Source organism: Hyla sarda, chromosome 7 (assembly GCF_029499605.1).
Source record: "Hyla sarda isolate aHylSar1 chromosome 7, aHylSar1.hap1, whole genome shotgun sequence".
Classification (NCBI taxonomy): domain Eukaryota; kingdom Metazoa; phylum Chordata; class Amphibia; order Anura; family Hylidae; genus Hyla; species Hyla sarda.
In genome coordinates, this window is record NC_079195.1 from 207,309,581 (window position 1) to 207,322,237 (window position 12,657).

At 40.3% G+C, this 12,657-nt stretch overlaps 1 protein-coding gene across 1 annotated transcript in view; it reads left to right on the forward strand.

Annotated features, from left to right (window-relative positions):
- TRABD2B (TraB domain containing 2B) overlaps positions 1-12,657 on the forward strand; it is a 284,981-nt gene that overhangs the window by 1,006 nt on the left and 271,318 nt on the right. The window contains exon 2 of the mRNA XM_056532416.1: positions 1,420-1,980. Within this exon, the coding sequence (XP_056388391.1) occupies positions 1,420-1,980 (561 nt within the window). The remainder of the gene's footprint in view (positions 1-1,419; positions 1,981-12,657) is intronic.

The window sequence follows — 12,657 nt, forward strand, 5'->3', positions numbered from 1 at the left end:
ATATATATATATATATATATATATATATATATATATATATATATATATAGAGGGTCTTCTTCCTTCTGGGGAGAATTCTGGCTTGGCATAAATTCCAATCAGTTTCTGAGACTTCGTAACTGGAGCCAGAGCTGATCTTAGGGCATGTTACCTGAGAAGGTGGTGTGATGAGCTGCTTTGCATATTCTATATATATATATATATATATATATATATATATATATATATATATATATATATGAATTCACTTTGCATATATATGTGTATATAGATTGTAAGCTCTTGGGTATCTTGTGTATGACTTGTAAACTATAGCGGTAAATATATATATATATATATATATATATTTTTTTTTTTTTCTTCCTTTTTTTATTTAATGCATTTATTTATTAATATATATTTATAAAGAAATAGCAATATATAAAAGTGCATGTACGTATGCCCCACGGCTTTTTCAAAACTATAACTCCCAGCATGCCCGGACAGCCTTCGGCTGTCCGGGCATGCTGGGAGTTGTAGTTTTGCAATGGTTATTTTGCACCTAGGTTGCGAAACCTGCAATGGTAAACTACATGCCACCCGCTGCAAAATAGTGATCCCAAAAAGACACTTATAGGCCTATATGTATATATAAAAATATTTGGGATTCTATCATCCTATGTAGATATAAATAATATACACAATACAATATTTCTTTATATATATATATATATATACTGTATGTATATGTATTTATCTATATATGTATATATATATATATATATATATATATATGTGTGTGTATATATATATATATATATATATATATATACACATGTGTGTGTGTATATATATATATATATATATATCTATATATATACACACATATATGGATGTACAATATATATATATATATATATATATATATATATATGTATACTGTGTGTGTATATATATATATATATATATATATATATATATATATATATATATATTCAAATATTTATATTAATATTTGTATCTACAACTTTTACCACAAAGGCGAAAGCAGTCATCAGAGACGTGTGATACTGATTCTACTTGCCCTGTAGTAACTCATCGTTCTGGTTCGGGATGGGGGCAGGGTAAAAAAAAAACAAAAAAAAGAAAGCTTTGATTGAAATCCTATTTATCGGAATCTTCACTGAGAGGATTCAGCCCATTATTTGCGCACCCCATGGTGTCTCTGAACTGGGAATGACCGGGTGGACAAGATGCTTCTTGCTGGTGGGGTGGGGGAGATGTCTTTCTTGAAGAGTGATAGGAAATTACCACGTGTCACCTAAGGTATCCTGATGATATTGTTGATGATAAAACCTATTTAGATCATCTCCCAATTCTTTAGAACGTCTTAGACCTTTTGAACTTTTCCCAAACTTAATGTTCTCCTTTTGTTCGTAGCAAGAAGAGCTGAACTCTTTCCTATGGACCATCAAGAGGAATCCACCTGCTTATCTCTTTGGAACCATCCATGTGCCCTATACCAGAGTATGGGATTTCATACCCCAGAACTCCAAGAAGGCGTTTCAGGATAGTAGCAATGTCTACTTTGAGTTGGACCTTACAGATCCCTACACCATCTCGGCTCTGGCCAGCTGTCAGATGTTACCCCAAGGGGAGAACCTGCAGGACGTTCTGCCCAAGGACCTGTACAGGAGACTCAAGAGGCACTTGGAGTACGTCAAGTTGATGATGCCCCATTGGATGACCCCGGACCAGAGGGGCAAAGGGCTCTACGCTGACTACCTGTTCAACGCCATCGCTGGCAACTGGGAAAGGAAGAGACCTGTGTGGGTGATGCTTATGGTCAACTCCTTGACGGAGGCAGATATAAGATCTCGGGGGGTCCCGGTTCTGGATTTATATTTGGCGCAGGAAGCCGATAGGATGCGGAAGAAGACCGGCGCTGTGGAGAGGGTAGAGGAGCAATGCCATCCTCTGAACAGGCTGAACTTGTCCCAGGTAAGATCATGATACCTCAACAACGTTGACATGTTTCCAAGTCAAAAACGATGAGGGAAGAGAGGTGCAGTTGCCCATAGCAACCGATCTGAGTTTTTCTTTCATTTTTAAAGGCCTTGTTGAAAGTGAAAGAAGCGACCTGATTGGTTGCTATGGGCAACTGGACCTCTCTTCCTCTACACACGTTTTGATGAATCTCCTCCAATGTTCTTAGGTTCACCCATAGGGGCCGAGACACTTTATGGCTCATACCTCACGTTTTGGCTACCCGGAGCGTAAATCTGGAGGCCACATATCAAGATATAATACTGGTAGTGCCCGTAGCCAGGGCAAATGATGTCTCAAAGTGCTATTAATGGCCTTATCCAACATGGCCATGGTGTGCCATTTGAGGCAACCCAAGTCAATGAGCATATTTTGGTGATGATGGGCAAACCCAACCAGAGTACCTCTGGCTGTTGCAAAACTACAATTCCCAGCATGCTCGGACAGCCTTCGGCTGTCAGGGCATGCTGGGAGTTGTAGTTTTGCAACAGCTAAAGTTTTGCACCCTTGTTTGGAAACCAGCATTGGTATACCTTTAGCAAAATAGTGACCCCCCAAAAATACTTTTATCTGACATTAGATGTCTATTGTAATGGATACTATAGAATATAGTTATATCGTTTTTTTGTTTTTTTTTCATATGAACTGGCTCCAAAAAGTTAAACAGATTTGTAAATTACTTCTATTAAAAAATCCTAATCCTTCCAGTATTTATCAGCTGCTGAAGTTGAGTTGTTCTTTTCTGTCTTACCACGGTGCTCTCTGCTGACACCTCTGTCTGTCTGTCCAGAGTAGGAGCAAATCCCCATAGCAAACCTCTCCTGCTCTGGAAAGTTCCTGAGACAGACAGAGGTGTCAGCAGAGAGCACTGTTGTCAGACAGAAAAGAACAACTCAACTTCAGCAGCTGACAAATACTGGAAGGATTAAGATTTATTTTTTTTTTTTTAATGGAAATAATTTACAAATCTGTTTATCTTTCTGGAGCCAGTTGATATATAAAAAAAAAAATGCCTCCAGCTTGTTCCAGCCACCATATTGGGATCAAACTCAACTGGCTTAGAGTAACGTCATGCACCAATGCATTGCAATGGGCAAATGACATGGCGACTGATGGCAATGGCCGAACGAAGTTGTAGCGTATCCCGGGTTCTTAATAAACACTTTATAAACTTATAAATTTACAGTAACTTTGTAATGGCATCCAGAACTTGTAAAAGTTGCCGACACAAGAGACGTAACAAGGGATTAGCAGCTCATTACGACAACCCTTCCGTCCAGCCCTGCGCGGTATTGGCATTACGAGGTGTCCGCCACGGCCAAGTCACGAATAAACACAGGAAAATAGAACAACGCCCAGGCCTGACCTTATCACGTGTGACACAGTATACACATTGCTCAGCGATCTGGCTTTCATCATGGCACGTGAATGGAATGGATCATTAGCAGAAGGCTTCAGTCATTGATACCTGGTGGGGGGGGGGGGGGGTTGACCGTCCCTTGGTGGGGTTATCAGAGAAGATTAGGGGTCCCTCCATCAGAGTTAGGTGGGATACTGAGAAGGTGTTGGCTGAGGTGGTGGAGTTTTTGCTGTTTGTGAAGGTCTCCACTGAAATAATGGGGGGGGGGGGGGCAATGGATATCTATGACTTCAATGGCAGAACACATTAAGAGCTCTAAACTGCTACAGTGCAACATAGGGGAAATGTTTCACAATTATTGTAAAGGAAATGGGAGTAGTTGTCCATAACAACCAAACACGATACCGTTTATAGTTTGCTGTGATAAATCCTCTTCCCACCAATGTTCTATGAAAGTGGGGCTAGGACGTCAGGCCCATTGGCTCTTTTTAATTCATAGAAAGTCTCAATGCTGTATTAGGATAGAAAAGAAAAAGAAAGGAAGGAAGATATGAGATGAATGGATAGACAGATAATTAGATAGATATGAGATAGATAGATAGATAGATAGATAGATAGATAGATCCCTCACCTAGATCCTTATGCAGACTGCATCCCGACATCCTATCATTTGGTGTGCTGCTTTTTTTTTTGGGAGTTCTAGATAGATATGAGATAGATAGATAGATTTGAGATAGATAAATAGATATGAGATAGATAGATATGTGATAGATAAATAGATAGATACGAGATGGATAGATAGATATGAGAGAGAGAGATATATGATATAGATAGAAAGATAGATATGAGATAGATAGATAGATAGATAGATAGATAGATAGATGGCTAACTGCTGGCTAACTTATCCTTTTGTCTAGATAGATAGATAGATAGATAGATAGATAGTAGATAGATAGATAGATAGATAGATAGATAGATAGATAGATAGATAGATAGATAGATAGATAGATAGATAGATAGAAAGAAAGATAGATAGATATGAGCTAGATAGATATGAGATAAATATAAATGAGGTAGATAGATAAATAGCTAGATAGATATGAGATAGATAGAGAGATAGAGAGATAAATGGCTAACTGCTGGCTAACTTATCCTTTTGTCTAGATAGATAGATAGATAGACAGACAGACAGACAGACAGATAGATAGATAGATAGATAGATAGATAGATATGAGATAGATATGAGATAGATAGATATGAGATAAATAAATATGAAATAAATATGAGATAGATAGATAGATATGAGATAGATACATAGATAGATGGATAGATAGATATGAGATAAATAGATAGATATGAGATAGATAGATAGATAGATAGATAGAAGATGTTCTAAGAAAGTGGGGTTAGGACATCAGGCCTATTGCCTCTTTTTAATTTATAGGGAGTCTTAATACTGTATTAGGATAGAAAAGGAGAGAAAGAAAGAATATTAGATAGATAGATAGATAGATAGATAGATAGATAGATATATTCTCTAGTGTAAATTATATGGATATTACAAGTTTTAAGTTACATGATCACAAGCTGAAAAGAAAGAAAGAAACATGACGTTTACGATATGATTTTACTACTAATTATGTTAACACTTGATTTTGTGAGTTGCGTTAAAAATAAAATTTTTTTTTTTTTTACATTTAAGAACCCCAGCTCTGCTACATGTATATGTTATAAAGAGATTTTCCACCAGAAGATATTTGTGGCCCATCAATCGCAGCAGTGTTTCCCAACCAGGGTGCCTCCAGCTGTTGCAAAACTACAACTCTCAGCATGCCCGGACAGCCAAAGGCTGTCCGGGCATGCTGGGAGTTGTAGTTTTGCAACATTCGGAGACACCCTGCTTGGAAAACAGCTGTGTCACCCAACTCTCCAGAGCTCCTGAATAGCAATAGCCTAGTTAGGATGCAGAAGGTATGTATGACATTATGCAGCTTTGTTCTAGTTTTGCCGCAGTGTTGTCTTTGACTTCAGTAGGAAAACATCTCATACATCTTTGTACTGAGTCATTCCCAATGCATAGCTGTACAATGTGTAAGTATGGGGACCCAGGGGGCGGTATAGTTTATCCACACGCTGGATGCGGTGTACATCTGGGCTCCAACAACAATACTCACCCGCAGACAAGTTTACAAATTCTATGTCACAAGGAGACAAACTGCAAACACAGTAACGCTACACAAAGCACACGTCATATTTCATCAAGCCATAGCCTAGGGGGGCAAGAGGTATGTTGGCGGCAGGCTATCGATCCCAGGTATGTGTCCCCTTTTAGGAAAGAAATCTAAAGTTTTTTCTATTTGAGTCATATGTGCAGACTAAGTACATTTAAAGGGGTACTACCGTGGAAAACTTTTTTTTTTTTTTCTTTAAATCAACTGGTGCCAGAAAGTTAAACAGATTTGTAAATTACTTCTATTAAAAAAATCTTAATCCTTCCAGTACTTTTTAGGGGCTGTATACTAAAGAGAAATACAAAAAAGAAATGCATTTCCTGTGATGTCCTGACCACAGTGCTCTCTGCTGACCTCTGCTGTCCATTTTAGGAACTGGAGAAAATCCCCATAGCAAACATATGCTTCTCTGGACAGTACCTAAAATGGACAGCAGAGGTCAGCAGAGAGCACTGTGGTCATGACATCACAGGAACTGCATTTCTTTATAGATTTCTCTTTTAGTATACAGCTCCTAAAAAGTACTGGAAGGATTAAGAATTTTTTTAATAGAAGTAATTTACAAATCTGTTTAACTTTCTGCCACCAGTTGATTTAAAAAAAAAAGTTTCCCACAGTAGTACCCCTTTAAAGGGACACTCCATAGTAAAGTACAGGAAGATCTGGTAGCATCTCTCAGTCAGTATCGCTATCATCAGTAGCATCTCTATGCAAAAGATCCATCTATAGTTCCCCTAAATGGTAAAAATTGCCCCCCTTTGTGCCACCACATAGTAAGCAGACCCCCCATTGAGCAGGCAGGTAGGCAAGGCCAACATTATTAATCCCTTTGCATCAATAGTCCCCCCCCATGTCCCCCCTCCACCTTAATAGTGTTATAGTTCCCCCTTTATAATATCACTTTTCCCCATATTAGTTAGCTAAAACCCCACCCCTCAAGGTTGGCCCCTTTTCTCTAAATATCCAACCCCCACTAAGTAGGAAACCCCCACATAGATAAGCAGACTGTCCCATTAGACAGATAAGATGTATCCCCTTCATCAGGTAGATAGCTCCTTCTTTAGGTAGGTAGCCCCATTCATAAGGTAGATGGCCTAATGCTTTAGGTGGGTAGCCCAATGTATAAGGTAGTTAGTCCCATCCATTAGGGTAGAAAAGCATTAGACAGATAGTATGACTCCTCTCTGTTTGGTAGATAGCTCCTCCTTTAGGTAGGTAGTCCCATTTGTTAGGTAGACTAACCCAATGAATTAGGTGGTTAGCCCAATGCATGATGTAGATAGCCAAAACATCAGGTGGATAGCCCCATATATTAGGTAGGTAACCCAATCCATTAGGCAGATAGTTTCATCCATTAGCTAGATAGCCCCATCCATTAGGTAGGTATCCCCATCCATTAGGTAGGTAGCCCCATCTATTAGGTAGGTCGCCCCATCCATTTGGTAGGTAGCCCCATCCATTAGTTAATCAACCCAATCAATTAGGCAGGTAGCCTCATCTATTAGGTAGACAACCCCGATCCATTAAGTAGGTAGCCTACACCAGTAGGTAGGTAACCAATGCATTAGGTAGAAAGACTAATCCATTAGGTATAAAGCCCCATAGATTAGGAAGGTAGCCCAATCCATAAGGTGGGTAACCCTATTCATTAGGTAGATAGCCCAATTTGTTAGGTAGTTAGCCCAGTCCATTAGGGACATAGCCCGTATATTAGAACCCCCCCCCCCCCCATCCATTAGGTAGATAGCTCCATCCAATAGAGGTAATTCTCTTCATCTATGATCCAGTATCTCAGCACCTGAGCCACCTTAAATACATTAGAAAACTGCAAAATTAGGAATTCATGAATATATCTAAAAGTATTATTCTATGGGGCTATGATAAGCCTTGCTTCCTAAATGGCCTGCATCCCTCAAGGGGGCGCTACTTATAGTCACACCCCCTTAAAATATAACTGTACACTGTATTAGGGAAGTGCTATTTAAGCAACTCCCTCGTATAATCTTTTAAGGTGGCGCCAAGTTAACAAAACAGATCACTGAAATGCAGAGGAGGATGGGAAAATGTTTTTGTAAAGCAGCTGAAATTCACTTGGGCAAATAACATGAGTAGAAAGGGTGTCATATTTTATTTTTTTTTACATTTTTTTTATTTACTATTTTTGTGGTGTCACATAATATTTAAGCAGATTTCTTGCATCCGCGCAGACGCCGGACGGACAATCATCTCCTAAGGTCACAAACTCTGTCACAAACCAAAGAAAAATACAACTGGCAGAAAACCAATGTTATTCGAAACCGCCCGTCTGGATGTTGGTAATAGTGATCAGAGGGGCGATTAACTCCCCGGCATCCACATGCCAATTATAATAATGGCCATGCCGACATCACCGCTTGTGATTGGCCGCTCATTTCCCGACGACTTTTAACTGACAGCTCAAGTACGCTCCTCTGTGTGTATAGGATGGCTGCAAACAAAAATGTCCACAGGATCAGGAGTCACTTCATTTAAGGCAATGCTTCCCAACCAGGGTGCCTCCAGCTGTTGCAAAACTGCAAGTCCCAGCATGCTTTTTTATGATTGGAAACCAAGGTTGAACTTTACGGGCTTTTGTTTTTTTTCCCCCTAACCTTATAAACTATGTAACTATGTAAGCACCTGAGCATTGTTATTTAGGCATAGTACAGGCCAATGTTTCCAAATCAGGGTGCCTCCAGCTGTTGCAAACCTACAACTCCCAGCATGCTCTCTTATGATTGGAAACCAATGTTAAACTTTATGGGCTCTTACCTTTGTTTTAACCTTATAAACTATGTAACTATGTTAGTACCTGAGTATTATTATTTGGGCATGTACAGGGCAGTGTTTATCAACCAGGGTGCCTCCAGCTGTTGCAAAATTACAACTCCCAGCATGCTCTCTTATTATTGGAAGCCAATGTTGAACTGTATGGGCTCTGGTCTTTTTTTTTTACCTTATAAACTATGTAACTATGTTAGGACCTGAGTATTATTAGTTGGGCATTGTACAAGGCAGTGTTTATCCACCAGGGTGCCTCCAGCTGTTATAAAACCAGGGCTCTAGTCCTGCCGGAATACGTGGGATCTGAGTTCCTGCACTTTTTCCACAGCAGGAACACCGTTCCCATTAGAAAGACCGGCCCTTCAGTGAAAATCTTGGGTGAGTTCCCATACAGGGCTTGACCCCTGTATAAAACTACAACTCCCAGCATGTCTGGAAAGCTAGGTTATCTAGAAACAGGGCCATGGCAGAGAAATAAATCCTTACCATAGGGGGAACCAAGTTTAGGGGGGGTCCAATAAAGATAATTTGATCATAGATAAATCCCTTTGGTCTTTATATGCGTTAACGAACCAGCAGTGCATATAAATGGCCTTAGACATGTGACAAAACGTTAAGCAGAGATCAGCGGTTAATTTACTTCTCTGGCGCCTCTTATCTCATAGATGACGGATCTTCTAGGCCCAAATATAGTAATTGTTGGCAGGTCACAATCCAAAATTAAGCCAATTTAAACCAACATAGCTGGGCTAGTGCCACCTCTAATGACACCCCAGGGGGGAATCAGCCCTGACTGTAAAGGTTGATAATTGGATTTTAATTAAGACTATAGAACCTTCGCATAGGTCACTGATTGGGAAACACTGGGTTAACCCAGTGTTTCCCAACTAGGGTGCCTTCAGTTGTTGCAAATCTACAAATCCCAGCATGCCCGGACAGCCAAAGACTGTCCGGGTATGCTGGGATTTGTAGATTTGCAACAGCTGGAGTCACATTGTTTGGGAAACACTGGGTTAAAGGGGTACTTCCGTGGAAAACTTTTTTTTTTAAATCAACTGGTGCCAGAACGTTAAACAGATTTGTAAATGACTTCTATTAAAACATCTTAATCCTTCCAGCACTTTCTAGGGGCTGTATACTACAGAGGAATTGCCTTTCTTTTTGGATTTCTCTTCTGTCACGAGCACAGTGCTCTCTGCTGACATCTGCTGTCCATTTTAGGAACTGTCTAGAGCAGGAGAAGATCCCCATAGCAAACATATGCCACTCTGGACAGTTCTTAAAATGGACAGCAGAGGTCAGCAGAGAGCACTGTGGTCGTGACAGAAGAGAAATCCAAAAAGAAAAGCATTTCCTCTGTGGTATACAGCCCCTAAAAAGTACTGGAAGGATTAAGATTTTTTAATAGAAGTAATTTACAAATCTGTTTAACTTTCTGGTACCAGTTGATTTAAAAAGAAAAGTTTTCCACAGGAGTACCCCTTTAACCATTGCATCTCCAGTGACTGAAACTCCTCCACCCACTGTGATTGAGTTATCAGTCATTTACATGAACAGATTAGGGACTCTCAGTACAGATTGTGTCTCTTTTTGATTGTAGCTCATCAGTATCTGCCAGGTAGATGTGTACACCCAAATTTGGATCCACACGGGGTATCACGGGTTCCTTAATTTTAATTGGAGCTTGTTAAAGGGATACTCCGGTTTAAATCAACTGGTGCCAGAAAGTTAAACAGATTTGTAAATTACTTCTATTAAAAAATCTTAATCCTTCCAGTACTTATTAGCTGCTGAATACTACAGAGAAAATTATTTTCTTTTTGGAACACAGTGCTCTCTGCTGACATCATGAACACAGTGCTCTCTGCTGACATCTCTGTGCATTTTTGGAACTGTCCAGAGCAGCATATGTTTGGTATGGGGACTGTCAGCAGAGAGCACGGCTGTCCGGGCATGCTGGGAGTTGTAGTTTTTCAACATCTGGAGGTCCGCAGGTTGAAGACCACTGCTCTATTATATGTATCTGCTCCAGTGACTGATGTGGTGTCCCGGTACCGTATTGCATACCGTACCTAGTGTGGTGGTCCCCAAAGTCAGAGTTACTATGCTCACGTAGGGTCCCCCAGGTGGGACAGCCCCTCGTCGCCTCTTTTCTTCTGTAATTCTATAAGTGTTTATATGTGTATATTTAATAATATGTGTATTTAAGATAATATATAGTATACTTACCTTGTTAGCGTCGCAGGACCTTTGGTCATGTGACTATGTTAAATCCTCTATGGTATGTTGGAGGACCTTTGGAGGTCCTTGGGTTACATGTTGCCCATAATTCTTTGTAATGGTGATTGACACAAGTATGGACCAATTAGCACTAGTCCAGCCCCTGCCCATATAAGGGAGCTGTAGCCAATTATCGCTTTCTTTGGTTGCTGCTCTCGTGGATGCCGGACTAGCAGGACGAATCTGCGCAACTTGCAGAGACACGCTAGGCCTGAAAACCTACGGGCCTCAGCGGAACTTAAAGCGTGAGTCCTAAACTAATCCCCACTAAAGCTAGCGTGACTACTGGACCGCAACTAAGTTTCCACTCGGATTTTTTTCTGGCAGTTTTTGGAAAACTGCCACTGCAGCTTTTGAGCCAAAGTCAGAAGTGGATCCATAAGGGAGGAGAAGAGTAAGTTCTTCCTTTATATGTCCTATTCCTTTTGAATACATGTCTGGCTTTGGCTCAAAAACTGCAGTGGCAGTTTTCCAAAAACTGCCAGAAAAAAACCAAGTGGAAACTTAGCCTAAATCCAGTGGAACAGCACATATTATTCTAAAGACTCTAAATTGCTAAAGTCCCAACCTTTGTCAATCTCCAAAGAAAGCTTGCATGTATAGCAACTGTTCCGGTTATGAAGCTTGCATAAAATCTTCAGTAAAAGTTACAACTGTTTCAGAAAACTCTCCGGTTGTGGACATTCCATTATTATCTACCTCCCTATCGCTCTTGGGAACGGTGGCAGTAGGACAAGCATTACTGAGGAGCCCTCACCCTGACGTCACGAATAGCAAGGGTTAATAAGCACCCTTTAGTCACCGCACAGCTACACTCCCCTATACCCTACTCTTTGCAGTGCCCCTTATAGTAGCATCATGGCTTTCCATAGAGTCATACAAGGCAGTCAGTTGTACCCTGACTAAAAATGTTATGGCTGACCCCCCGTAAACCCCTCTTCTCACTCCTCAGCCCAGAGCTGCATTTTATTAACTCAATGTTTTTAGGATCCTTTTTCCTTTTAATAAGGCAACAAAAAAATGGTGTCACGTTCTATTATTGCCTGTTTCCTCCTTTTCCTTTGCTGCAATATTCTTTTCACTTCACCTCCAACAAAATGAATTTTCCCTGCAAAATATTTTTCGTTTTTATCAGTTTCCCGGCCAAAGTAATTTAGTCGTGGCAGAAATCCATTCTGCGAGTCCTCGGTGTAATTAAATCTAACATTTTAGGCTGATTCTGGCACCATCAAGGAATCGGTGACCTGACTTTACTCTCTTACGCATTTTTAAGTATTTGGGGGTGAAAGGGACATTTACTCTATGTAGTATTAGTTTTATTTCTTTCTGTCATTTTTATCTGCTGTCCTGGAGGGGAAATATAAAACGATTTAGAACTGTTTTCTTATAGTCCCTTATTCTTAGGATCCTATTCTTAGGATCCTATTATTCTTATTGTTCCTTATAGACTTCATAAAATAATTGTATCTCCTTTTTAAAGAAATCATGATTTAATAAAAAGACCACTAGGGGTCCTCATACCACCCAGAACATATTCCTGTCCGGTTGCAGCATTATCTTTGTCCAGGCTGAAGCAGAGACAGGGACAAAGTCCAGGAAGTAAGGGCGGGACCAGCACTCCTCTGTGCTCACTCCTGTCCTGTCTTACAGACTCCGGAGTTTTGGCTGTAATGACACCTGGACTGTACTGTGCGGGAGCGCGCTCAGCCCTGCATCCAAACACTGCCCACGGCTGTGTTTTTCCCTCCTCCATGAGCACGTCTAGAGCCCAACCTGTACAGCATAGACTTCCTGAACTGTGTCCTGGACAGTGGCGAACATGAAAGAGGACCTCTAGTGGTGGGAATGATAAGGTCATTTTTTAAAGGGGCACTCTGGAGAGAAAAAAATATTTAAAATCAACTGGTGCCAGAAAGTTATACAGATTTGTAAATGACTTCTATTTAAAAATCATAATCC